Source organism: Tamandua tetradactyla, chromosome 19 (assembly GCF_023851605.1).
Source record: "Tamandua tetradactyla isolate mTamTet1 chromosome 19, mTamTet1.pri, whole genome shotgun sequence".
Taxonomy (NCBI): Eukaryota; Metazoa; Chordata; class Mammalia; order Pilosa; family Myrmecophagidae; genus Tamandua; species Tamandua tetradactyla.
Window position 1 is genome coordinate 41,215,850 of NC_135345.1, and position 26,406 is coordinate 41,242,255.

The 26,406-nt window shown below is 34.8% G+C and overlaps 1 protein-coding gene and 1 long non-coding RNA gene across 3 annotated transcripts; one reads left to right on the forward strand and one right to left on the reverse strand.

Moving 5' to 3' along the window:
- The first annotated feature begins 4 nt into the window (after positions 1 to 4).
- On the forward strand, positions 5 to 24,252 carry LIAS (lipoic acid synthetase). 2 transcript variants are annotated; one of them, XM_077136627.1, is made up of 11 exons: positions 5 to 199; positions 1,282 to 1,454; positions 2,443 to 2,536; positions 3,150 to 3,230; positions 3,964 to 4,120; positions 4,209 to 4,266; positions 6,256 to 6,384; positions 8,641 to 8,786; positions 9,787 to 9,857; positions 12,949 to 13,060; positions 21,803 to 24,252. In XM_077136627.1, the coding sequence occupies exons 1-11, from the start codon at positions 155 to 157 to the stop codon at positions 21,859 to 21,861; spliced, it is 1,125 nt and encodes a 374-aa protein (XP_076992742.1). In that variant the 5' UTR covers positions 5 to 154; the 3' UTR covers positions 21,862 to 24,252. The 2 variants fall into 2 exon arrangements, with proteins under 2 accessions (XP_076992742.1, XP_076992743.1); XM_077136628.1 differs by lacking the exons at positions 2,443 to 2,536; positions 3,964 to 4,120; positions 4,209 to 4,266 and having other exon boundaries at positions 21 to 199.
- On the reverse strand, positions 651 to 26,135 carry LOC143663153 (uncharacterized). Its single transcript, XR_013165833.1, has 3 exons — positions 25,960 to 26,135; positions 8,582 to 8,686; positions 651 to 1,004 (listed from the first exon to the last, which is right to left on the reverse strand). It is a non-coding gene; the product is annotated as an uncharacterized LOC143663153 (long non-coding RNA).
- Between the last annotated feature and the right edge of the window lie 271 nt (positions 26,136 to 26,406).

A 26,406-nucleotide genomic window follows, 5' to 3' on the forward strand; every position in this document is an offset into this window, starting at 1 on the left:
GCCGCTAAGGCTAAAGCAGCCAATTGCGACGCAGCTCAAGTGCCATCATGTCAGTGGCGGACTGAGAATCTTGACGTGAACTGAGCGACGGTCCATTAAGCTGTACTTTCCCAGGAATCATTGGTCCCTCCACCCTGCTAGATCCAAAGAGAAGATGTCTCTACGTTACAGAGGGACCGCCCGCGTACTAGGGCCCCGGGTGAGCGGCGGGACGAGTCGTTTGTGGGTATTGGGTGGCGGGCACCCATCCCTTCAAACGCTTAGAGTGCCCAGTAATAAAGCCTAACACTTGGTAGCGTTTGCCTTGCGCCAGACACTGTTCCAAGCATTTGTCATATACTAAGTCATTTAATTCTCCGGACAGCTCTATGAGGTGGTATCTCTGGTAGTGAGTTGATTTAATGTTCTCTGGCCCAGCGCTGAGGACTACACCCACCAGCACCTATCTCAGTGCTTTGTACCCTACATTTATTAAGGCACTGCGCTTAGCACTCCAAATTACTGCTTATTATTATTCTGCGTTCACTGTGTAGTAAATACAATTCTACCGGTCCTTTAGGCTTTGGAGGGAGACAGGGAAAAGTACAGTAGCAGTTGTGCCGCAGCCTAACTCTAAATTTATTAAAGGTTACCTTGCGTTACATGTGCTGACTCCTGAACTTCATAACGGTTTGGCTTTCTTGTGCACATCTGTGTTTATATTTAGAGGCCAAAATACCATGGCTTTATATGTTCAACAAATATTTATTCTGATGTTCAAATACAGAGTCAGTGTAAACTGGAAAATAAAAACAACATTCGATTTGGTTTTCCTCCTTCCAGTTCTCTAAAACTAACTTGGCCTTTCCTTTTTGTTTAACACTTATGCTTATGGAAAGCCAAAGCAGAAAGATTTTTGCACATTTCCATGTACGTGTCCTTACTCAAGTCAGGAATGGAAAATTCCTGTGGCATCCTCTCCAGTTATTGCAGGTTAAATTTGTGGAAAGACCGCCTTTTAGTACCTAAGTGAGATACATGAAAGTGACATGTTGGTTCCAAAGGTTTCCAAATCCATTCAAATCTAACAAAAACAGTTAACACCCATTCATCTTTAAGTTTGGATTGCTCTCTTTAGATTCTAAGCTCTTACATAATTAGAACTTCTAAATATCTTGACTAACTTCTGAGTCAGTTCTCTGGCTTTACCTTCCCTTCTAGATACTAATAGGTTAAAAAGAAATTATTCTAGTCCCCACTAAATAAATTAGGTAATATAATGAACTCTCTCTCTCTCTCTAGATATTTGGAAGGTATTTATGCAGTCCAGTCAGAGCATTGAGTTCCTTGTCAGAAGAAAAAAAGGAATTTTTACAGAATGGACCAGATCTTCAAGATTTTGTATCTGGTGATCTTACAGACAAGAACACCTGGGTCGAATATAAAGGAAACTTAAAACGCCAGAAAGGAGAAAGGTAATTGAAATTTTGAGACAATTTTAATTTTAATATCCATTCTTTCATCATGCATTATTTCCAGATATAACAAACTCCAGATTATTATTTTTTTATTTTAGACTTGTTAAATTTAGCCAAAATCACCAGAAAAATAAGTGCTAACTAGTAAAACCTAAATAGAACAAAGAAGTAATGAAGTTTTCGGAATCCTTTTCTTTTCTCTTTTCCCTGTAACAGCTTTTCTTCAAGCTTCCCAAGACCTATTTCAGGAGCCTTAACCATCTTCAAGTACGATCTCCTATTTTCTGCCCAGCATCTAATTTCTTGAGAATGAAAGTTGAAACTTTGCTACTAATCTGTGTAGACTTTAGAAAAATTTTTTATTATTACTTGATGCTGATGATCCAACTTGTTTTGCTCCCAGTCAATTTATATGTAACCTATAAACACCTTACCTTAATTCTAAAGAATGGTGAGGGAATTTCATCCATAGGGCAAAATGTTTTGTAGGATACTTTATCCAACAATTTCTAGATCACGAATTGGCAAAAGTTGAGGGGAATTTGAGAATAGATCATCTCTATTCCAAATTTTAGCTTTTTTCCATTTAATAATCATTTAAAAATCTAGAATGTAGAGCACATAGTGCACTGTTGGGATCTTGCCTTACTCTGAACAAATATAGTACTTTGGGGCAGTATTATCCATTGGGGAATGAGATGTTAAAAAACTTATTCTTTTATTAGAATGGTGTAAGTCTGCCTTTGCAAAACTTAGACATAAACATAATACCTTGTTAGATGCCATTTTCAATATTTTCTAATGTGGTTTGAGTAAGCCTAAATTGTATTATTCCTATAGCTGAAATTATGAGTTAATTCAGCATTATAGCAGGGTGGCGGGGGATATCCTAACTAGGAATTGTAATAGAGCAAAGTGATATCAAAACTGTGTGATTCCTTAGCAGTATATTTGTTAAAAGATAGTTATGTTTGGCTTTCCTCAGGTTAAGACTACCTCCATGGTTAAAGACAGAGATTCCCATGGGGAAAAATTACAGTAAACTGAAAAATACATTGAGAACTTTAAATCTTCATACAGTAAGTCTGTCAAAGTGTTAAATATTCCTCTTATCCAAAAGTCATGCTGTTTCTACATATATATATAACTTAAAAATTAATATTAAATATATAAATAACAATTCAGAGGAAGTAAATAAAAAAATGTCATTGATGCATTACTTCCAGCAATTGGAATACATTTAAAATAAGTTTCCCTTCAAAAGAGAAACAAAAGATAGTAATAGTTTGTATTTCTTAACTTCTCATTTAATAATTTTTAAAAATATGTATATATTATTTTTTCTATAACTTGAGAAACAAGTTTTGTTTGATTTATATTACAAACAAAATTATGAACTCATTGAAAATAATATAAAGTTAAATATGAAAGCATGTCACTTACACAATCCCAAATGTTAACCATGCCACTCTTATACTTTCAGACTCATAGACCTTTTTACTTTGCACCTATAGAATATATACATGCATATCGATTTTAATTTAAAGGATAGGCCTGTGGTTTGGCAATTGAACAGCATTTTTTGAATAGGGAATTTCTTCATTAATATAACAAAGGGCAGTTTAAAATGCCTAATTCCAAGTTGTTCAATTGGTTACTATTTTCAACCTGATTATTCCCTTTTGCTCACAGGTGTGTGAGGAAGCTCGATGTCCCAATATCGGAGAGTGTTGGGGAGGTGGAGAATATGCCACAGCCACAGCCACAATCATGGTAAGGACAGCCTCAGACACTGAAATTTAAGTCTAGAAACTGACAGGAAATATTTTTGTCTTCCTACTAAAAATGTGCATTATGAATCTGATCAAATTTTTCATTATATGGGAGTTTATGAGAAATATGAAGGGAAAGAACTGATAATAATCCAGCCTATTATGATCTCACCATTCTTTGAATGAATCTGTTATTGATTCTGTCAGCTACCTGAGAGCTGATCATGTGCTGCCTTGAAACATCTCTTCTGTTAATTTTTGGAAATGTTTTTCTGTTCCATCTGTTTTACAGGTAGGAGCTGTGCTTCAATTTAACTCCAACAGAGACCTGCACATTGCTGTTAAACAATTGTGTATTTTGTTTTTTTTAAATCATTTTATTGCTCCGAATAGATATAAAAGAATGTTTATAAACTGTGTGTAAGTTATAAAGAATAACAATACAGTGGACACCTAGATACTGTTGTCCAGTTTAAGAAGATCAGCATTATCTTTGAATCCCTCCTGTGTGTCACTTCCTGATCCCATCCCCTTCTCTTGACACGAGTGTCCTGTTCCTTATAGCTTTATTACATGTATTTTTATTGCTTAACTACTTATTGTTCAGTTTGGAATATTTCAGACTTTTTATAAACAATCAAACTGTACAACTTCTTTACAGCTTGGTTCATTATCTTAACATTATTTTCTTGAGGATCATCTGTTTGATTTAAATTACAACATTTCTTTTCTAGTTGATGGGTGACACATGTACAAGAGGTTGTAGATTTTGTTCTGTTAAAACTGCAAAAAATCCACCTCCACTGGATGCCAATGAGCCCTACAATACTGCAAAGGCAATTGCAGAGTGGGGTCTGGATTATGTTGTCCTGACATCTGTGGATCGAGATGGTTAGTATGTCAATCATGTCTACTTCCTGAAACTGGCTCTTACTAAATTGTGACATCGTCTGGAACCATGGGTTATTTTTGTTTCTAGATATGCCTGATGGGGGAGCTGAGCACTTTGCAAAGACTGTGTCGTGCTTAAAGGAAAGGTATTTGCTTTTGTAATTTAAAATTAGACCTTTTTGTCCCATATAAATTCCATTTATTTAGGGTCTTTACCTGAAAGCAATGATTATTAACCTTTTCAGGGGTTACAAATTCTTTAGATAATCTGATGGTAATTATGTGGCTGTTTCTCCAGAAAAAGTATATTTGTACATAGAGGTAAAAATTTTAGGAGCTCAGAGACACGAAATTGTTTATGGCCATTTAGTCCGTAGAATCCTTCCTTCATATATAAGTGATGGTCTAAATTTTGAGTACTTTTCAAAAGAAGTATAAAACTACAATCTTAGCACTGATTTTAAATAAATCATCATCTGGAGGTAGTTAAGATGAGATAAACTCCAGCATTGCCAGATTATATGGGCCTTGGTATAGATTTACCCTGGGAATTTTACTCATAGTCCATGTTTTTATTAATATTCAGATCCCATCAGTTTTAAAAAGCATAAAAAAAGAGTTATGTTCCTTTCCAGCAGTTCAGTGCTAGTCTAATTTCTCAAAAAAATTCACTTTATTTTTATTGGTTCATTAAACAATTCTATTTGAGACTCAGATGATTTCACAAATCACTAATGGGTCTTTGACTTAGTTAAAAAAACAGCAGTGAGTTATTGGATGTGTTCTTTCCACATCTCTTATATTATGAGAGGATGTGTGTATGGTTCTTTCTGCATCTGTTCTTTCCAGAAATAGCTTTAGAAACTTTGCTATTGGGTCTGTGAAAAGAAATTATTGGTTCTCCCAATCATTTTTGCTGATGTCGAAGGGAACAACCACTCAGCAACCTATTTCACATTATAATGATTTGTAATAGAAATATAAACATTCAATGTTTAGCTTGCACTTCATTTAAGCGAAGTTAGTGACCCAGCAATGCAAAAAATAGTATTTAAAACCCATAGCCACTTGTGAAATACTTGCCTAGAATAAGGAAGGAGGACACTATCAGATAAATTTTTTAAAAATCAAAGTTAATAGGATGGATTGTAAGGTGTGTGAGTAAAACTGGTTTTGTTTTTTAAATCAGTTTCAGGTTTACTAGGATAATTGGCAGTTTTTTCCCCTGTATTTTCAACATTTTCTATAAGAAGCATAATTTTTTTATATATATATATTTTATTTTTTATTAATAAAACCAATCAACATACAACACAAACATTCTTAACATATGAACATTCCATACTTGGTGTGCAATCAGTGGCTCACACTATCATCACATAGTTGTATATTCATCACCATGGTCATTTCTCAGAACATTTACATCACTATAGAAAAAGAAATGAAAAGAAAAAAGAAAAAACTCATACATCCATACCTCTTACCCCTCCCGCTCATTGGCCACTAGTATTTCCCTCTACCAATTTATTTTAACATTTGTTTTCCCTATTATTTATTTATATTTAATCCATACTTTTTACTCATCTGTCCATATTGTAGATAAATGGAGCATCAGAACAAGGTTTTCACAATCACACAGTCACTTTGCAAAAGCTATATTAATGAGCATAATTTAACAGAGGAAATGTAACTTTAAAAATATAATAAAGTGAAATCAAAAGCCAATCTAAAAAAAAATCAAAGTTTAAGCAATGAAGTAATATTTTTATTCACATAAGCAACATCCTACTTTCCAAAGAGTAAAAAAACTTACTATTTTATATTTAATGTTTTAATATTTTAATTCCTTTAAACTTTTTCAAAATCCTATGCAGATATGGTCTAAAAGTCTTGTATAATCTCAAATTCTTATCATTATTAGCATATATGTGTACATATGTACATATTACATGATGTTCCTCTTTTCATATAACATTTCATATACAAACATTTGTATGTTTTTAGTTTTCTTAGGAAGGTGCTAAAGATTACTATGTTGAAACTAATAAGGAATGACTACTGGTAATTTCTATTTTGAGCCACATTTGTAACAATTATTTTCCTCAGTTTGATACTTATGTTTCTTCCTGCCCTAGGAATCCAAAAATTCTTGTGGAATGCCTCACCCCTGATTTCCGAGGAGATCTTAAAGCAATAGAGAAAGTTGCTATGTCAGGATTAGATGTGTATGCACATAATGTGGAAACAGTTCCAGAATTGCAGAGGTGATTACCGGTATGGAGTAATGTTGCAAAGTTAAGAGGCTCAGAGTCTGCTTTTTTTTTTTTTTTCATTTTTATCATGGGAAAACTTTGCAGTTGACTTTTTCTAAGTGAACTCTCTTCCTCCTTTTGTAAACAAAGCACTGTGTGCCTATTAAATAAAAATAAAAATATATAGCCAACAAAAACATAAACATCATCCATATTTGCACCCAGTGTTATCTGTTATTAATATCTTAGTGTATTTATTTATACGTGTGTGTGTCTTTGTATGTTTGGGTACACACACAATGAACATTTTTTTTAATGGAGTAATGATGAATATTTTTTCAAATTACAGTTGTCAAAAAGAAAAAATCATACAAGAACATTTGCTTCAATTTCAATCCTAAAGAAAAGATTTTTAAAAATACATATGGCACTAATAGATCCAATAAGTGATGTAGAAGAAAACTGGTATAATTCAGGTGTATTTTAGGTCTCTTTCTTTTACTTTTTTTCTTATTGTATAATATAACATATATACAAGCCAAAAAAAGAAAAAAGCAGTAATTTTCAAAGCACACTTCAACAAGTAGTTACAGAACAGATCCCAGAGTTTGTCATGGGCTACCATTCCATCATTTAGATCTCATTTTAAAAGTAGACACTACAGGACTGCAGGGGTAGTTCAGTGGTAGAATTCTCATATTCGACTCCAGGCCTGTGCACTCCTCTGCAACCCCCCCCAAAAAATTCAACAAATGGTGCTGCAGTAATGGGATACTCACATGAAAAAGACTGAAATGTGACCCCTGCCACACAGTATACAAAATAAAAAAATTTTTAAAAGTAGACACTGCTTCCTTACTCTTCGTAATAGTAGTAGTTAGGAAAAATTCCAAACTGCTATCCATATTTATGGCTATATTCAAATTCTGGGAAAACAAAAATTACTCTAACCATTAGGAGATATTGATTTTGGACCTTGTTCATTCACTCTAATTTTAGTAAAGTATTCTGCAGTGATTTTATTAAATTCTACATACTATTATTACTCTGTCATAAAACTAGAAAGAAGTTATGGTAAACAATAACCAGCATTTTTTACTAAATCATAAACATTCAAGAGGACAACTTAAAGTCAGTGAAGAAATCCTTTAAAAAACTAAATGCTAATTTAGAAAAAAAAAGATTTTTAAAAAGTGATTACTTTTTGTGTTGTCAGTTTTGTGGGTTTTTTCCCTCTTCATTTTTTTTTTTTTTTTGCATGGACAGACACTGAGATATCTTTTCATTTTAGCAAGAATAATTTGTCTAACACAAAGGAATGAATTTCCAGTTTGGAAATTTACAGCGTCTATAGGTAAAATATTTTAGATAGTGAAACATCCCCTTAAGTTGTGTTTTTTTGTTTGTTTGTTTTGTTTTGTTTTTGACATGGGCAGGCACCAAGAATCAAACCTGGGTCCTCTGGCATGGCAAGCAAGAACTCTGCCACTGAGCCACCGTGGCCCACCCAGTTGTGGTTATTTTTAAATTCATAAATTTGTTTCCTAAATTAGTTTAAAAAAAACAAAACTAAACTAAACCAAGTAACAAAGCTGCTTTAGAACTAAGATTTAGTAACTTTCTGGGTTTTTAGCTCTGTTGCCATTTAAGCCATGATGGTTTGGCTGCAGGTGAAGTCCCAGACACAGCGTGTTCCAGCCCTGTCATATCTTATGATACCGCCACCAATAGGTCTCAATTTCTCTGGTTTCACTTAAACATTATCCTTTCTAGTGAAAATTCCAGAACTGCGCATTTCTTTACTAAAGCGCTGTCTGTGTTTCATGCTTACCAGCAGAGGGCAGCTTAGTCTTTAAAAAATAAATGAACATAAAAGTTTTAGACCTCCAAAATATGGGTTAGGTTGTTTTTAATTTGTTCCATATGGCGATTTTTCATACTTCCATTCTTTTTTCCCCTCCTTTCTTGACAACCCCTTATAATGTTTCATTTTTAGCTTCTCAATTCTGGTAACTCAGTGAATAATTCATAACCTGAGGTGATTTCTTCCTTTCTGTTATCCTCTGCCCCAGTTTTGAGAGGGCTTAAGGGGCCCAGAGAAGCCTTGTGTGCTTTCCTAAATTACTAGTTAGACGTTTTTACACAAATGCTACCATTGTACTACTGATGTCTAGAATGTACTTTCTAGTCTTTCGCTTTGCTTGAATACCTGTTTTCTTGGTTGAACTTGTGGTTATTTGTTCTGACAATGGTCCTGTTGCTTTCAAGGAAGGTGCGTGATCTCCGGGCCAATTTTGACCAGTCTCTGCGTGTACTGAAATATGCCAAGGAGGTTCAGCCTGATGTTATTTCTAAAACATCTATAATGTTGGGTTTAGGTGAGAATGATGAGCAAGTATATGCAACAATGAAAGGTAAATAAAAAATTGAAGAATCTTTCCCATTTAATTTGAGTAATAACAAGAACTCACTTTAAAGCCCTGTTAAATTTATGCTTCCTTCATAGTTTTAGTGCAAGTTCCAATAAGAACAAAATATAGTAGATACTTGTAAACAGCAACATTAAAAGAAAAGGAAGTATGTTTTTTTTAAGAACTTCATTGAATGGCTTACATGCAACTCAAGATATGAAATTTGTATCCCATTTTATTCCTCAACTCTTTCATTGAGTGAAAATAAGATTTCATTCACCTTTCTTATTCTGTCATTGGACAGTTTTTGAGAGCTGGACAGGTTGCAGGCACTCTAGCAGGCACTAAAAATTCAAAGATAAACACGACTAATACAAGCATTTGAAGAGTGTGCTTTGGACTTTGCTGAACTTTAGTCCCATAGCTCATTTGCTTTGTAATTCATGAATTTTTAAAATTTTATCTAGAAAGAACTGAGGATTTGGGCCTACGAATAATAAGTTCAAGAAGTAATTAAAGGTTGTGCTTTGCCATAATGTATACAGTTTATTGTTAGAAAGAATCTATGTCAAAGGTCAAAATACATCCCCCAGAGCATATCTTTTACATTTGGTAAAAACCCAATACAGGATGTCTGGTTTATAATATGGGCCTTTTCAGGACTTTGCATATACTGTTCTATTTACATTTATGCCTAACAGACTCCTACTCTAAACCACTCTCTACACTGTTTTAGAATTTATTCCTTAGTATTAGAGATGTTTTTTCTTAGGTCTGTCTGCCCTATGTCTTAAATCTTAAATCATCCCTATGCTTTCAGTCCTTTCCATGATAGCTGATACATAAATGCCTTTGAATGAATCGGTCTATTCCTATTCTGCAACATCAGGATTATAAAAGAACATAAAGTTCACACCGTTTTAAAATAGGAAAATTATGCTTAGATCTACAATTTTAATATCATAAAAATCTTCTAATATAATTTGAACTTTTATTCTTACAGCGCTTCGTGAGGCAGATGTGGACTGTTTGACTTTAGGACAATATATGCAGCCAACAAAACGCCACCTTAAGGTATAGCTCTCTTGTACTTACGGATAATTAGAATTTGAAATAAATTTTTCTTTACATTTCTTTTTAAATACCAAAAAGCACAAAGAAAATGCAAACATTCCTATTTTAATCATTCCGTTCTACATATATAATCAGTAATTCACAATATCATCACATAGTTGCATATTCATCATCATAATAATTTCTTGGAACATTTGCATCTATTGAATTTGGATTAAATTTTACCATACATGGTGTTAAGACTCTGTTAGCATTTTGGTATGTCTTATTTTTGTTTCCAAGTTCTGTTCTCATCTTATTATCAGTAGAAAGTAAATATACCAGTACTTGTTTGCTTCCCCCTAAATCATACAACTCAAGAGAACCTTCAGAACTGGATATCCATATGCAAAAGAATGAAAGAAAACCCATATCTCACACCCTACACAAAAGTTAACTCAAAATGAATCAAAGATCTAAACATTAGGTCTAAGACCATAAAACAGTTAGAGGAAAATGTAGGGAGATATCTTATGAATCTTACAATTGGAGGTGGTTTTATGGACCTTACACCTAAAGCAAGAGCACTGAAGAAGGAAATAAATAAATGGGAACTCCTCAAAATTAAACACTTTTGTGCATCAAAGAACTTCATCAAGAAAGTAGAAAGACAGCCTACACAATGGGAATCAATATTTGGAAACGACACATCAGATAAAGGTCTAGTATCCAGAATTTATAATGAGATTGTTCAACTCAACAACAAAAAGACAGCCAACCCGATTACAAAATGGGAAAAAGACTTGAATAGACACCTCTCAGAGGAGGAAATACAAATGGCCAAAAGACACATGAAGAGATGCTCAATGTCCCTGGCCATTAGAGAAATGCAAATCAAAACCATACCCATCATCTCACACCCACCAGAATGGCCATTATCAACAAAACAGAAAATGACAAGTGCTGGAGAGGATGCGGTGAAAGAGGCACACTTATCCACTGTTGGTGGGAATGTCAAATGGTGCAACCACTGTGGAAGGCAGTTTGGCGGTTCCTCAAAAAGCTGAATATAGAATTGCCATACGACCCAGCAATACCATTGCTGGGAATCTATTCAAAGGAATTAAGGGCAAAAACTCAAACGGACATTTGCACACCAATATTTATAGCAGCGTTATTTACAATTGCAAAGAGATGGAAACAGCCAAAATGTCCATCAACAGACGAGTGGCTAAACAAACTGTGGTATATACATATGATGGAATATTATGCAGCTTTAAGGCAGGATAAACTTATGAAGCATGTAATAACATGGGTGGACCTAGAGAACATTATGCTGAGTGAGTCTAGCCAAAAACTAAAAGACAAATACTGTATGGTCCCAATGATGTGAATCGACACTCGAGAATAAACTTGGAATATGTCATTGGTAACAGAGTTCAGCAGGAGTTAGAAACAGGGTAAGATAATGGGTAATTGGAGCTGATGGGATACAGACTGTGCAATAGGACTAGATACAAAAACTCAAAAATGGACAGCACAATAATACCTAATTGTAAAGTAATCATGTTAAAACACTGAATGAAGCTGCATCCGAGCTATAGGTTTTTGTTTTGTTTTGTTTTGTTCTTACTATTATTACTTTTATATTTTTTTCTCTATATTAACACTCTTTATCTTTTTCGGTTATATTGCTAGTTCTTCTAAACCGATGCAAATGTACTAAGAAACGATGATCATACATCTATGTGATGATGTTAAGAATTACTGATTGCATATGTAGAATGGTATGATTTCTAAAAAAAAAATGATCAGCACAATACTGCCTAATTGTAATGTAATTATGTTGGAACGCTGAATGAAGCTGCATCTGATCTATAGTTTTTTTGTTTGTTTTTTTTCTTATATATTTTTGCACTTTTTATTTTTATTTTTGTTTTCTCTCTGTGTTATCATTTTATTTCTTTTTCTGTTGTCTTGCTATTTCTTTCTCTAAATCGATTCATATGTACTGAGAAATGATGACCATACACCTATGTGATGATATTAAGAATTACTGATTGCATATGTAGAATGGAATGATTTCTAAATGTTGTGTTAGTTAGTTTTTTTTAATTAATAAAAAAAAAAAAAGAAATGCACTGATGGTAGAGGAGAGGGATAGGGTATCTTTTTAAAGTAGCTATTTCAGCTATAAGAAGGGGAGTTCTCAATGGTTGCTCATTCTAGCACTTCTTGATTCAGTTGCAAATAATTTTAAAGTTTGGTCAAATGATAAATATTTTGTTTCAAGGATGCAATGTGTATATTATAAAATGCAACACCTGTTTCATTTTAGAGAAGGTCTAAATGTCTACATGGGTTAATGATATCTGCCACTTATTTTTCTGCAGTATTTGAAAAATACGTACAATATAATCTTAAAAAGGATGTTGTATTGAGAGTGGTATGGTAATTATTACTGTCATATAATCATTTCTCTAACAAATACAACTAATTTTTAAAAGCAAAAAAAAAAAAGAGAACCTTCAGGAAAAGAATTTAAAAATTAGGAAATTGCCCTCATTATCATTTGGTGATCCTGTAATTTGTTTTAGAGAGCCAGAAGTAAAGCGAGAAATAGAAAAATAGAAAACTGTGTCTTTTTCTATATTGAGCATTTATTTGTTCCTTCACGAGACTTTTGTTGAGTAGACCATGTGGAAGACATCTTGCTAAACAGAAGATACAAGATGAGAAAAAACAGCCTTGTCCTCAAGAATCTTACAGGCATAACTAATTTTTTTATTATACCTGTTAGACAATGAAGGAATAGTACAGATAATAACCTCTATAGATAATTTTCTTCCTTTATAATATATAGATAATAGCCTTCCTTTGGGATAGCTAATGTAGAACAAAGTTCCCTATTATTGCATTGTGATAGAGTTGTAAGCAATAACCAATAGACAGATAATTGGTGAGGAGGAGGAGGAAGAAGAGGAAAACCTGGGACATCTGGATACATTATGAAGTTAAACCATCCCGATTACATGGACATAGATTTTCTGTAGAATCAAAATGATTTAGGTGGAATTCTAGAATCTAATCAGAAATAATTCTTTAAATCTAGGTTGAAGAATACATTACTCCTGAAAAGTTCAAATACTGGGAAAAAGTAGGAAATGAACTTGGTTTTCATTATACTGCCAGTGGCCCTCTGGTACGTTCTTCATATAAAGCAGGTAAGTTTGACTTCAGGGGATAATTTGATTTAGGCCATAGAGGTCTATCTTAGGTTCTGTACCGAACCACAAAAATTCTATGGCAAATTATGACTGCTGTGGTTGTCTTTGGCTTAAGAAAATTATAATGATGAGTTTATTTTCTGGGACATCGTTAGGGACTTTGCTCCATGGGGATTATATTAAGACTTTTTCTTTAAAACTACTTTGTTCTTTAAATGAAAAATCTCTCCCAATATAGCTCAGCTAGAATGATGAAAGCAGAAGTAATCAGTTTTCAGTAGTAAGTTATTCAGAAAGATAAATATCAGTTAAGCATATAATAGGAGTTTTCTGGAAAATGTATATTCACTTGAAAATGAGACTAGCTGCGTCTCCAAAATCCCAATCTCAGATAAATTTAAACCCTAAAAGGATCTACTTGATGGCATTGTTGCTTACACTCTTTATCTGTTTGCCCCTCCTCTCCCCCAACGCAACAGGAAAAAATCCGTAAGATTATTTTCCTGTGGAAATTTTTGGTGCTGTTACTAGCTGCAATACAGTTTTTCTCCTTTGGAATTTCAGCCTTTATTTTTGCGCAGTAACTTGAGCTCATTTATGAAACGAAGAGTATTTTCTAAGGAATAAAAATTCATGTTAAAGGTCATCAGAAGGCTCATGAGAACATATCAGAGGACTGAATTTAATCTAAAAAATTCTGTGAGGTTTCCCTAACAGTTGGAATTTTAATTTTTTAAAGATATATAGCTGGTTATTTCTGGTTATGCCTAAAATATAGGTTATTATCATTAATGATCTTTTAAATGACTTTGTACATTGGGTCTGGATTACAGATATGTTTAAATTAGTTGTAAATTCTATTTGTAAAAATTAATGTTCAAGTGTAAGTAATGTTTAATATGTTCCTGTAAAGAAATTCAAAACATGTTAATGAACTGATAATTTATCCTGCTTATAAAACCCAAGAAATTGATTCAGAGTATGGAGACTTTGGAAACGAATAATAATACAGGATTTATTCTTTTTCAAGCACTGCTGTTGGCAAGCTTAAAAATAAAGAGCAGAACTAATATTAGTTTCTAGACTGATTAGAGTAATATCATTTAAAAGAAGTTTTTATTCATTTTAAGGAAAATTTCTAACATTTTTAAGGAGTGAATTGTGAACTTTTCAATGCTTTTAAAAAAATTACCAGTAAAAAATCAAATTGTGGAGACTTCTGGAGAAGATGGCGGCTTAGTAAGACGCGCAGGTCTTAGTTCCTCCTCCAGAACAGCTACTAGGGGAGTAGAAACGATACAGAACAGCTCCCGGAGCCACGACAGAGATCAAGAATTCAGCGTACCCCATTCTGGAACAGCTGACTGGCTGGGAGAACCCACTCTGGTGAGATCGCCGAGGGGCGCGGGCTTCCCCGGGCGGGGCGGCAAGCGGCCGGAGTCCCTCCTTTCCTCCTTCCCGGGCCAGCTGGGAGAATTGGACAGGTGGTCCCCTCAAGCCGCGGCGGCTGGCAGTCCCCTCAAGCCGCGGTGGCTGGCAGTCCGCTCAAGCCGCGGGGGCTGGTTGCCCCCACCATGCGCAGACCTCCGGACCAACTGGGAGAATTGGATTGGAGATCCCCAGGCTGCGGAGAACGGTGACCGGGGTCCCTTCCAAACATGTGGCTTCCCGGTCCGGCTGGGAACGGTGCACTCTCCCAGGCCGCAGCGGCTGGAGCCCTCCCGCCACGCTTGGTGCCCCGGGCCGACTAGGAGATTCGGACTGGTGCTCTCCCGGGCGGCAGCGGCCGGCAACCCTCCCCGCATTTGGATCCCCGGGCCGGCTGACACTCTTCCAAGCTGCTTCGGCTGGCGAAACTCCCCCACGGCATGAGTTTTCCAAAGTTAAAGGACCCACAGCACCTTTTACTGGTGGGACCCGCAGACAAACGAGTGCCACGAGCGCCACCTACTGGGCAGGATAAGAAAAACAGAACCCAGAGATTGCACAGAAAAATCTTTCAACCTGTTGGGTCCAACACCCAGGGAAATCTGACTAAATGCCCAGACGCCAGCAGAAGATAATGGATCACGCTCAGAAAATTGAAAATATGGCCCAGTCAAAGGAACAAACCAATAGTTCAAATGAGATACAGGAGCTGAGACAACTAGTGCTGAATATACGAACAGAAATGGAAAACCTCTTCAAAAACGAAATCGATAAATTGAGGGAGGACATGAAGAGGACATGGGCTGAACAAAAAGAAGAAATAGAAAAACTGAAAAAACAAATCACAGAACTTATGGAAGTGAAGGACAAAGTAGAAAAGATGGAAAAAACAATGGATACCTACAATGATAGATTTAAAGAGACAGAAGATGGAATTAGTGATTTGGAGGATGGAACATCTGAATTCCAAAAAGAAACAGAAACTATAGGGAAAAGAATGGAAAAATTTGAACAGGGGATCAGGGAACTGAAGGACAATATGAAGCACACAAATATACGTGTTGTGGGTGTCCCAGAAGGAGAAGAGAAGGGAAAAGGAGGAGAAAAACTAATGGAAGAAATTATCACTGAAAATTTCCCAACTCTTATGAAAGACCTAAAATTACAGATCCAAGAAGTGCAGCGCACCCCAAAGAGATTAGACCCAAATAGGCGTTCTCCAAGACACTTACTAGTTAGAATGTCAGAGGTCAAAGAGAAAGAGAGGATCGTGAAAGCAGCGAGAGAAAAACAATCCATCACATACAAGGGAAACCCAATAAGACTATGTGTAGATTTCTCAGCAGAAACCATGGAAGCTAGAAGACAGTGGGATGATATATTTAAATTACTAAAAGAGAAAAACTGCCAACCAAGACTTCTATATCCAGCAAAATTATCCTTCAAAAATGAGGGAGAAATTAAAACATTCTCAGACAAAAAGTCACTGAGAGAATTTGTGACCAAGAGACCAGCTCTGCAAGAAATACTAAAGGGAGCACTACAGTCAGATATGAAAAGACAGAAGAGAGAGGTATAGAGAAGAGTGTAGAAAGAAGGAAAATCAGATATGATGTACATAATACAAAAGACAAAATGGTAGAGGAAAATATTATTCAAACAGTAATAACACTAAATGTTAATGGACTGAATTCCCCAATCAAAAGACATAGACTGGCAGAATGGATTAAAAAACAGGATCCCTCTATATGCTGTCTTCAGGAAACACATCTTAGACCCAAAGATAAACATAGGTTGAAAGTGAAAGGTTGGGAAAAGATATTTCATGCAAATAACAACCAGAAAAGAGCAGGAATAGCTATACTAATATCCAACAAATTAGACTTCAAATGTAAAACAGTTAAAAGAGACAAAGAAGGACACTATCTGCTAATATAAGGAACAATTAAACAAGAAGACATAACAATCATAAATATTTATGCAACGAACCAGAATGCCCCAAAAAACATAAGGAATACACTGCAAACACTGAAAAGGGAAATAGACACATATACCATAATAGTTGGAGACTTCAATTCACCACTCTCATCAATGGACAGAACATCTAGACAGAGGATCAATAAAGAAATAGAGAATCTGAATATTACTATAAATGAACTAGACTTAACAGACATTTATAGGACATTACATCCCACAACAGCAGGATACACCTTTTTCTCAAGTGCTCATGGATCATTCTCAAAGATAGACCATATGCTGGGTCACAAAGCAAGTCTTAACAAATTTAAAAAGATTGAAATCATACACAACACTTTCTCGGATCATAAAGGAATGAAGTTGGAAATCAATAATGGGCGGAGTGCCAGACAATTCACAAATACGTGGAGGCTCAACAACACACTCTTAAACAACGAGTGGGTCAAAGAAGAAATTGCAAGAGAAATTAGTAAATACCTCGAGGCGAATGAAAACGAAAACACAACATATCAAAACTTATGGGACGCAGCAAAGGCAGTGCTAAGAGGGAAATTTATTGCCCTAAATGCCTATATCAGAAAAGAAGAAAAGGCAAAAATGCAGGAATTAACTGTCCACTTGGAAGAACTGGAGAAAGAACAGCAAATGAATCCCAAAGCAAGCAAAAGGAAAGAAATAACAAAGATTAGAGCAGAAATAAATGAAATTGAAAACATGAAAACAATAGAGAAAATCAATAAGACCAGAAGTTGGTTCTATGAGAAAATCAATAAGATTGATGGGCCCTTAGCAAGATTGACAAAAAGAAGAAGAGAGAGGATGCAAATAAATAAGATCAGAAATGGAAGAGGAGACATAACTACTGACCTCACAGAAATAAAGGAGGTAATAACAGGATACTATGAACAACTTTACGCTAATAAATACAACAATTTAGATGAAATGGACAGGTTCCTGGAAAGACATGAACAACCAACTTTGACTCAAGAAGAAATAGATGACCTCAACAAACCAATCACAAGTAAAGAAATTGAATTAGTCATTCAAAAGCTTCCTAAAAAGAAAAGTCCAGGACCAGACGGCTTCACATGTGAATTCTGTCAAACATTCCAGAAAGAATTAGTACCAACTCTCCTCAAACTCTTCAAAAAAATCGAAGTGGAGGGAAAACTACCTAATTCATTCTATGAAGCCAACATCACCTTCATACCAAAACCAGGCAAAGATATTACAAAAAAAGAAAACTACAGACCAATCTCTCTAATGAATATAGATGCAAAAATCCTCAATAAAATTCTAGTAAATCGTATCCAACAACACATTAAAAGAATTATACATCATGACCAAGTAGGATTCATCCCAGCTATGCAAGGATGGTTCAACATAAGAAAATCAATTAATGTAATACACCACATCAACAAATCAAAGCAGAAAAATCACATGATCATCTCAATTGATGCAGAGAAGGCATTTGACAAGATTCAACATCCTTTCCTGTTGAAAACACTTCAAAAGATAGGAATACAAGGGAACTTCCTTAAAATGATAGAGGGAATATATGAAAAACCCACAGCTAATATCATCCTCAATGGGGAAAAATTGAAAACTTTCCCCCTAAGATCAGGAACAAGACAAGGATGTCCATTATCACCACTATTATTCAACATTGTGTTGGAGGTTCTAGCCAGAGCAATTAGACAAGAAAAAGAAATACAAGGCATCCAAATTGGAAAGGAAGAAGTAAAACTATCACTGTTTGCAGACGATATGATACTATACGTCGAAAACCCGGAAAAATCCACAACAAAACTACTAGAGCTAATAAATGAGTACAGCAAAGTAGCAGGTTACAAGATCAGCATTCAAAAATCTGTAGCATTTCTATACACTAGTAATGAACAAGCTGAGGGGGAAATCAAGAAACGAATCCCACTTACAATTGCAACTAAAAGAATAAAATACCTAGGAATAAATTTAACTAAAGAGACAAAAAACCTATATAAAGAAAACTACAAAAAACTGTTAAAAGAAATCACAGAAGACCTAAATAGATGGAAGGGCATACTGTGTTCATGGATTGGAAGACTAAATATAGTTAAGATGTCAATCCTACCTAAATTGATTTACAGATTCAATGCAATACCAATCAAAATCCCAACAACTTATTTTTCAGAAATAGAAAAACCAATAAGCAAATTTATCTGGAAGGCCAGGGTGCCCCGAATTGCTAAAAAGATCTTGAGGAAAAAAAACGAAGCTGGAGGTCTCGCGATACCAGACTTTAAGGCATATTATGAAGCCACAGTGGTCAAAACAGCATGGTATTGGCATAAAGATAGATATATTGACCAATGGAATCGAATAGAGTGCTCAGATATAGACCCTCTCTTCTATGGACAATTGATCTTTGATAAGGCAATCAAGCCAACTCATCTGGGACAGTACAGTCTCTTCAATAGGTGGTGCCTAGAGAACTAGATATCCATATGCAAAAGAATGAAAGAAGACCCGTATCTCACACCCTATACAAAAGTTAACTCAAAATGGATCAAAGATCTAAACATTAGGTCTAAGACCATAAAACAGTTAGAGGAAAATGTAGGGAGATATCTTATGAAACTTAAAATTGGAGGCAGTTTTATGGACCTTAAACCTAAAGCAAGAGCACTGAAGAAGGAAATAAATAAATGGGAGCTCCTCAAAATTAAACACTTTTGTGCATCAAAGAACTTCATCAAGAAAGTAGAAAGACAGCCTTCACAATGGGAGACAATATTTGGAAATGACGTATCAGATAAAGGTCTAGTATCCAGAATTTATAAAGAGATTGTTCATCTCAACAACAAAAAGACAGCCAACGCAATTACAAAATGGGAAAAAGACTTGAACAGACACCTATCAGAAGAGGAAATACAAATGGCCAAAAGGCACATGAAGAGATGCTCAATGTCCCTGGCCATTAGAGAAATGCAAATCAAAACCACAATGAGATATCATCTCACACCCACCAGAATGGCCATTATCAACAAAACAGAAAATGACAAGTGCTGGAGAGAATGCGGAGAAAGAGGCACACTTACCCACTGTTGGTGGGAATGTCAAAGGGTGCAACCACTGTGGAAGGCAGTTTGGCGGTTCCTCAAAAAGCTGAATATAGAATTGCCATACGACCCAGCAATACCATTGCTAGGTATCTACTCAAAGGACTTAAGGGCAAAGACACAAACGGGCATTTGCACACCAATGTTTATAGCAGCGTTATTTACAATTGCAAAGAAATGGAAACAGCCGAAATGTCCATCAACAGACGAGTGGCTAAACAAACTGTGGTATATACATACGATGGAATATTATGCAGCTTTAAGACAGAATAAACTTATGAAGCATGTAATAACATGGATGGACCTAGAGAACATTATGCTGAGTGAGTCTAGCCAAAAACTAAAGGACAAATTCTGTATGGTCCCACTGATGTGAACCGACATTCAAGAATAAACTTGGAATATGTCATTGGTAACAGAGTCCAGCAGGAGTTAGAAACAGGGTAAGATAATGGGTAATTGGAGCTGAAGGGATACAGACTGTGCAACAGGACTAGATACAAAAACTCAAAAATGGACAGCACAATAATACCTAATTGTAAAGTAATCATGTTAAAACACTGAATGAAGCTGCATCTGAGCTATAGGTTTTTGTTTTGTTTTGTGTTGTTTTGTTTTGATTTTACTATTATTACTTTTATTTTTTTCTCTATATTAACATTCTATATCTTTTTCGGTTATGTTGCTAGTTCTTCTAAACCAATGCAAATGTACTAAGAAATGATGATCATGCAGCTATGTGATGATGTTAAGAATTAATGATTGCATGTGTAGAATGGTATGATCTCTAAATGTTGGGTTAATTTCTTTTTTTCTGTTAATTAAAAAAAAAAAAAGAGAAGGGATAATTGGAGATGAAGGGATACAGACTGTACAACGGGACTGGATATAAAAACTCAGAAATGGACAGCACAATACTACCCAATTGTAATGCAATTATGTTAAAACACTGAATGAAGCTGCATGTGAGGTATAGGTTTTTTGTTTTTGTTTTTTTTGTTTTTTTTTTTTCTTTCTATTATTGTTTTAATTCTTATTCTGTTGTCTTTTTATTTCTTTTTCTAAATCGATGCAAATGTACTAAGAAATGATGAATATGCAACTATGTGATGTTATTAAGAATTACTGATTGTACATGTACATTGAAATGATTTCTAATTGTTTTGTTAATTCTTTTTTTAATTAATAAAAAAAAATAGAGTAGGGAAAAAAAAAAGAATTACTGATTGCATATGTAGAATGGAATGATTTCTAAATGTTGGGTTAATTTCTTTTTTTTTTCTTTAATTAATAAAAAAAATTTAAAAAAAAATCAAATTGTTGTACTTGGAACTTTAGGCTTAAATGGTGGATTAAGATCTGATAATGTTGGCTCTATTCCAGCCAAATTTAGAAGAGATGTGGGGCAGCATGGATTACTGTACATTAACTGAGTATTTATTATTACTTGGCTGGATTATGAGCCTAGGGATTCTTGATGATTATGTACACATACAGTCATCACAATTCTACTTATACATGTAAGATGACAAAGGGAAATTAATCAGACTCAGAAATTAGCCCTCCAGTGCCAAGCTCTACTGATAAGCATTAAGCTTTGCTGTAACAGCGTTAGACTAAATGAAAGCATAAAGACCTGAAAAAGTTAATGTGCTGCTCTAAACAGCTAACTTATTGCACCGGCACAATTTAGGGTGTTGGGGAGGAAGTCCATTATAACTGAAGATCTCTTGCTTCCCTAGAGGGAAATAAGCTAAAGAGATTCCATCAGATAAATCTGTTCAACTGCAGTGAAGGCTGCATTATAAGAATGTAGCAGAATTGCTCTTTAAAGTGAATTTTGCCAACAGCAATGCTTTGTCAGTAATAAGATAGTGCACATACAGTGTAATAAATGTACAGAAGCAGACCAATAGATAAAATAGAGTCACCTTTTATTATATTGGATTACTAAAAGAATAATAGTAGAGACTATAGTAATAAGAATTTTTATAAGAAGAACAATGACTAATCATTTTGTTGGGGAAATGGGTCAAAGATACAAAGGTTAGAAAATATTGCCATTGGAATTTAAGAAGAGAGAAACTCCAATAAACATAAAAGTCTTCTTTAAAATATATGTCAGTAATGAAGCTGAAAACAACTGGGAAACACAGAAGTTTGATTCTGAAATAGTAGTCTATTGTTATTTACTTTCCATTAATATGAATGTGTTTTAATTTTTCTTAAATAGGTGAATTTTTCTTGAAAAATCTAGTGGCCAAAAGAAAAACAAAAACGTCGAAAACTTAAGCAGACCAGATGTTCAAGATCACAGGAATCTTAAAAATATGATTCCAGTTAGTAACAGAGATGAAACCAGAATGCCCAGACTTCAGTGGATGTGTACCCTCTTTCTGTTTTAAGAAAAAATGTCATTTATGTAAATGTCATTTATGTATTTAATTATAATAGCTCATTTAGTTTTAACTTTTCCTCTTTGTTGCCATAAATAATTGCTTGATATGTTGTAATAATAAAACATCTTTATAAGGGCTTGCTATTAACAACATAATTAAGCATACGAACTTCCAGAAGACCTTTAAAACTACTGTTACATATGCATCATTGTCACATATCACTTATGAAAAAAGGCATATTATGATGAAACAGTTATAGATTGAAACTGTGATCCGTTTACTTATAATCAGCATATAACTTTTGCATAATAGTAGAACATCATTGTAATGATTTAAAAGTCTTAAGAGTTTGAATGTTGATTCTTTATATTTGGTATGACAGCTTCAGACCCTGTTAAATAGTTTTACTGATTACTTGTTCAGGAGCTCTATGAAACCAAGACCACGATGTTATCTAAAGTAAAGAACTGCAAATCTAAGAATAGCAATAGTGAGCATTATTTGTATAGTGGTTTGCTACCTCTACATACAGTATCCCATTTATTCCTTTTATTCCTCATAACACTCTGGTGAGGTATTTGTATTATATGATAGTAATGACCTGAAGAAGGAATTTCCTTCCTGAGTACTACTATTTAAATTCATCTTTTGACTCTAAATCATGTCTTTCTACTAAAACTCATAGGAAGTTTCTAGATAGCTATATTGTAAAATGTCTAATGTCTATAGTCAATTCTGTTTTGAATGTTCAAATATATGAACTAGTATTTATTATAAAAGTAATGCATAACTTTGAAAATTAGTTACATTTTAATTTAACCCAGGGGAGCCATATATGCTCCCTGACTCACATTCTTTATATATCCAAATAAATTTTGCCATGTAAAATGAACCCCACTAACTTTAAATTAAACATCTCAGACAAGCACCCACTTTAAAAACTTATTTTACAGGAAAAATGAATTACTTTTCAAACTCTGATTTTGTGACATGAATTAGATATTTTCTAATATTTGGGCATTTGGCATAGTATAGGCCAATGGTGATCACATATTTTTAGCAGGGTAAGCATATTGTCAAATGAAGTTTTCATGGAGCCCCAATATAAAATAGATTAAAATAGTATTAGCATAAATGCTAAAGTTTCAGATATATGACATCTTTATATGAAAGCAACAGTGATAAAAATGAGACTTTTGATACACACTAATGTGAAGTTGGGAGTCATGGATGACATTTGCAGTCTTTTATTAGCCTCTGCAGCCTATTTACGTTCCTTTGTTTTGTTTTGACTACTCAATATTGAGAAAAATGCTGACTGATACCTCTAAATAATAGTAAATTGTAAAGATTTTAAAATACCTCATTTGGCAGTCTCAGGATACTCTCCAATTAAACTTAGTCCACAACTTGAAAGAGAGGTGGCAGGAAATGTTTGACTCAAAGTTGAATCACTAATATCTTTTTGATTTGTTATTCATTCACTAATCATTTCATAACCGCCCATTATACCATCACTAGAATATGTGTGACAAATATGTCCAGGCCTTACTTGATGTTTGAGTGTGGTGAACATGTGCTGTAGAGGCATATTCACTTATGCATTTGAACACAAATGGGCAAGGGTAGGCTTGAGTTGATTTTTCAGGTCTCTGGCATGGCAGGCGAGAATTCTGCCACTGAGCCACCATTACACTCACCCTAGGCTTGAGTTTTAAAAGGCCAGTACAGTACTTTGCCCTTGCGATACTTTATATTTAAAGAAGTGCATTTAAATGCCCAGAAATGGGGGATGAGTTCCGTACAAAAATTCTTGATCTGATAACACATGATAATGCATCAGAGATCTCCAATATATTAACATTTGGAATGTGACATGTTTCAGTGTGTATGATCTTTTTATTTCTGTAGTACAAATGGCATTTTTAAAAAATGAAGGTAATAAGTGCACATGGTTTTACAGAATCAAATAGCACAGAGGCCCATGCCCTTTTTCCAACCACAGAATCAGTCAACCCTGGAACCCACTTCCCGTTTGGTGAAGTTATAAATGCCCTTATTAGTGAAACCAGTTTGAATTGGACTTTCTTTTACCTGAAGCAGAAAGCCTTCTAACTTTAGAAAGTAGTAGTATTATATTAGGAATAGTACACACCCAGTAGCTTTAGGGGGAATAATGGGAACATCCTAAAACAAGAGTCAGAAAGTGAGAAAAGCCAAATAGCACTTGAAGCAACTGAGAGGGGTGTGATGTGAGTATATGACTTTCACTCCTGTGGGGACTCCCAGGGATGTATGCATATATATATATATATATATATATATAAATTTTTAATATGCATTAATGCTAAATGCCATTTTAATTTACATTGGGTGTCCATAAAAATTTCATTTAACAAAATAATTATCCTGCTAAAATTAAGATGAAATTTGATCACATTTTAATGTTCAAGAGTTCTTCCTTTCTTTCTTTTTTTTTTTTTTTTTGGCATCCTGTTCTTGTTTCCTAGCTGCACTTTACTGTGTTTTCTTTCTGAGGACATTTAATATTTTGAAGATGTAGTTGTTCTCTGTATTATACAATGTCTCTATTTCCTTTGTTTTTTCTCTACCTTTGTGTGAAAGGGTTTCCTCAAATATCTGGCAATTCTAGGCTGTACGTACTAAGCTTTGAGCCACCCTAAAGCTGATTTCCCTTCTTTCTAGTCTGACACCTCACTCTCACCCCACCCAAGTCTGGAAACTTTCTGGTTCTGTTCCTCCAGAAAATAAACCTGTAATATCCTGGGAGGGTAGGGATGGGAAAGGTAGTTGCTTGGTGGTATGGGGTGTTGTCTAACATTTTCTGGTTTTTGGTATCTTATGCAAGCATTTATGTTTCTGCCCGTACTTTGTTGTTACTTATGGTAAGCCTTCTTATTCCTTTTACTGCCATTTTAGTGACGTTCAGGAGAGAATGAAAGCAAGGAATATATTTAATTCAATATATATAATGTGGAGTCTGGGCAGGACCTTTTGACTTGAAGGCTTTGCCTTGGAGCAAATAGGCAGAGAGTTGCTATTAGACATAGAACAGAGAAGGCTTTGTGCTTAGGCATCTACAATACTCATTGTTCTGTAGTTCTCAGTTTAATCAGTTTCTTTATAAAAGCTCCCTCCCCTTCTCACTTCCCCTCCTGGAGCTGGAAGAGGGCATCTGTTGGGTACAAATGCTTGGCTGCCTGTCATTCTGCCTCTTAAGGTGGATGAGATGAGGTTGACTGTTTAAGTTAAAGATCTAGTCTTTAATTCCTCTCCCACCTTCTTTCACACTATTCCAGAGTATGACTTCCTCTGCTGTTCTCATCAGTCAATACACATCATCCACCCTGTGCTTTCCAGAAATTTGTTGAAATCTCTTGACCACTGATACCCACTTCCACCCATTCTCTCTTTCTTTTTTTCCTCCTCACTGTAATTTTAATGGGGTCCGCAGAAGGGAGAGGATATAAATTTGTGCTCAGTATACACTTTGATCCAGAACTGTGTCTCCAACATACCCCCTACCTCAGATACAAAGATCCATCAACTTTAACATTTTGCCACCTTTGCTGTATCACTGTATCGGTTGATCTATATCTGTCTATCGTCTATTTTCTAAACATTTGAGAGCAGGATGTACTCATCATTCTCCTTGGACACAATATTTCCATCAGCATTTCCTAAGAACAGGGATATTACTTTTCATCACCTTAAGTGCAATTATCAAGTTCAAGAAATTTAACATTAATATAAAGCTTACATTCTATATTTCAATTTTTTATGTCCCTATAATGTCTTTTTGAGCCTTTTCTCCTCCATTTTTAAATCCCAACCAGTAGTAGCATATATTGCCTTTAATTGGCATTATTTCTTTAGTTTCCCTTTCATTTTTTTAACAGTGGAAATGTATATAGCATAAATCTTCCTATCCCAACTCCTTCCAAGCATACCATTCAGTGGGGTTAATTACCTTCATAATGTTGCAGAACCCTCATCACCATCTCTTAGCAGAACTTCCTCCCTTCACCCCAAACAGAAACTCTATACTCATTTTGCATTAACTCCCCTTTGACTCTTTCCCCCACCTCTAGTAACTGTACTATACTTTTTGTCTTTATGAGTTTGTATTTTTTCTTTGTGGTTACCATGGAGCTTAAATTTAACATTCTAAACTATAACAATCTCTTTTGTGTTGATACCACCTTCACTTCAATGGTATATATGCACTGTGTTCTTATACTCCTCCATCTCCCCACCTTTATGTAGTTCTTGATTTATTTGTTTTAAGTATAAAAGCATTCATTTGCCATCACATTTTATGCATTTGCCTTTTAGATCCTATAGCAAGTAAAAAGTGGATTTACAAATCAGAAATACAATAGTACCGATGTTTTTATTTACCTAGGTCATTGTCTTT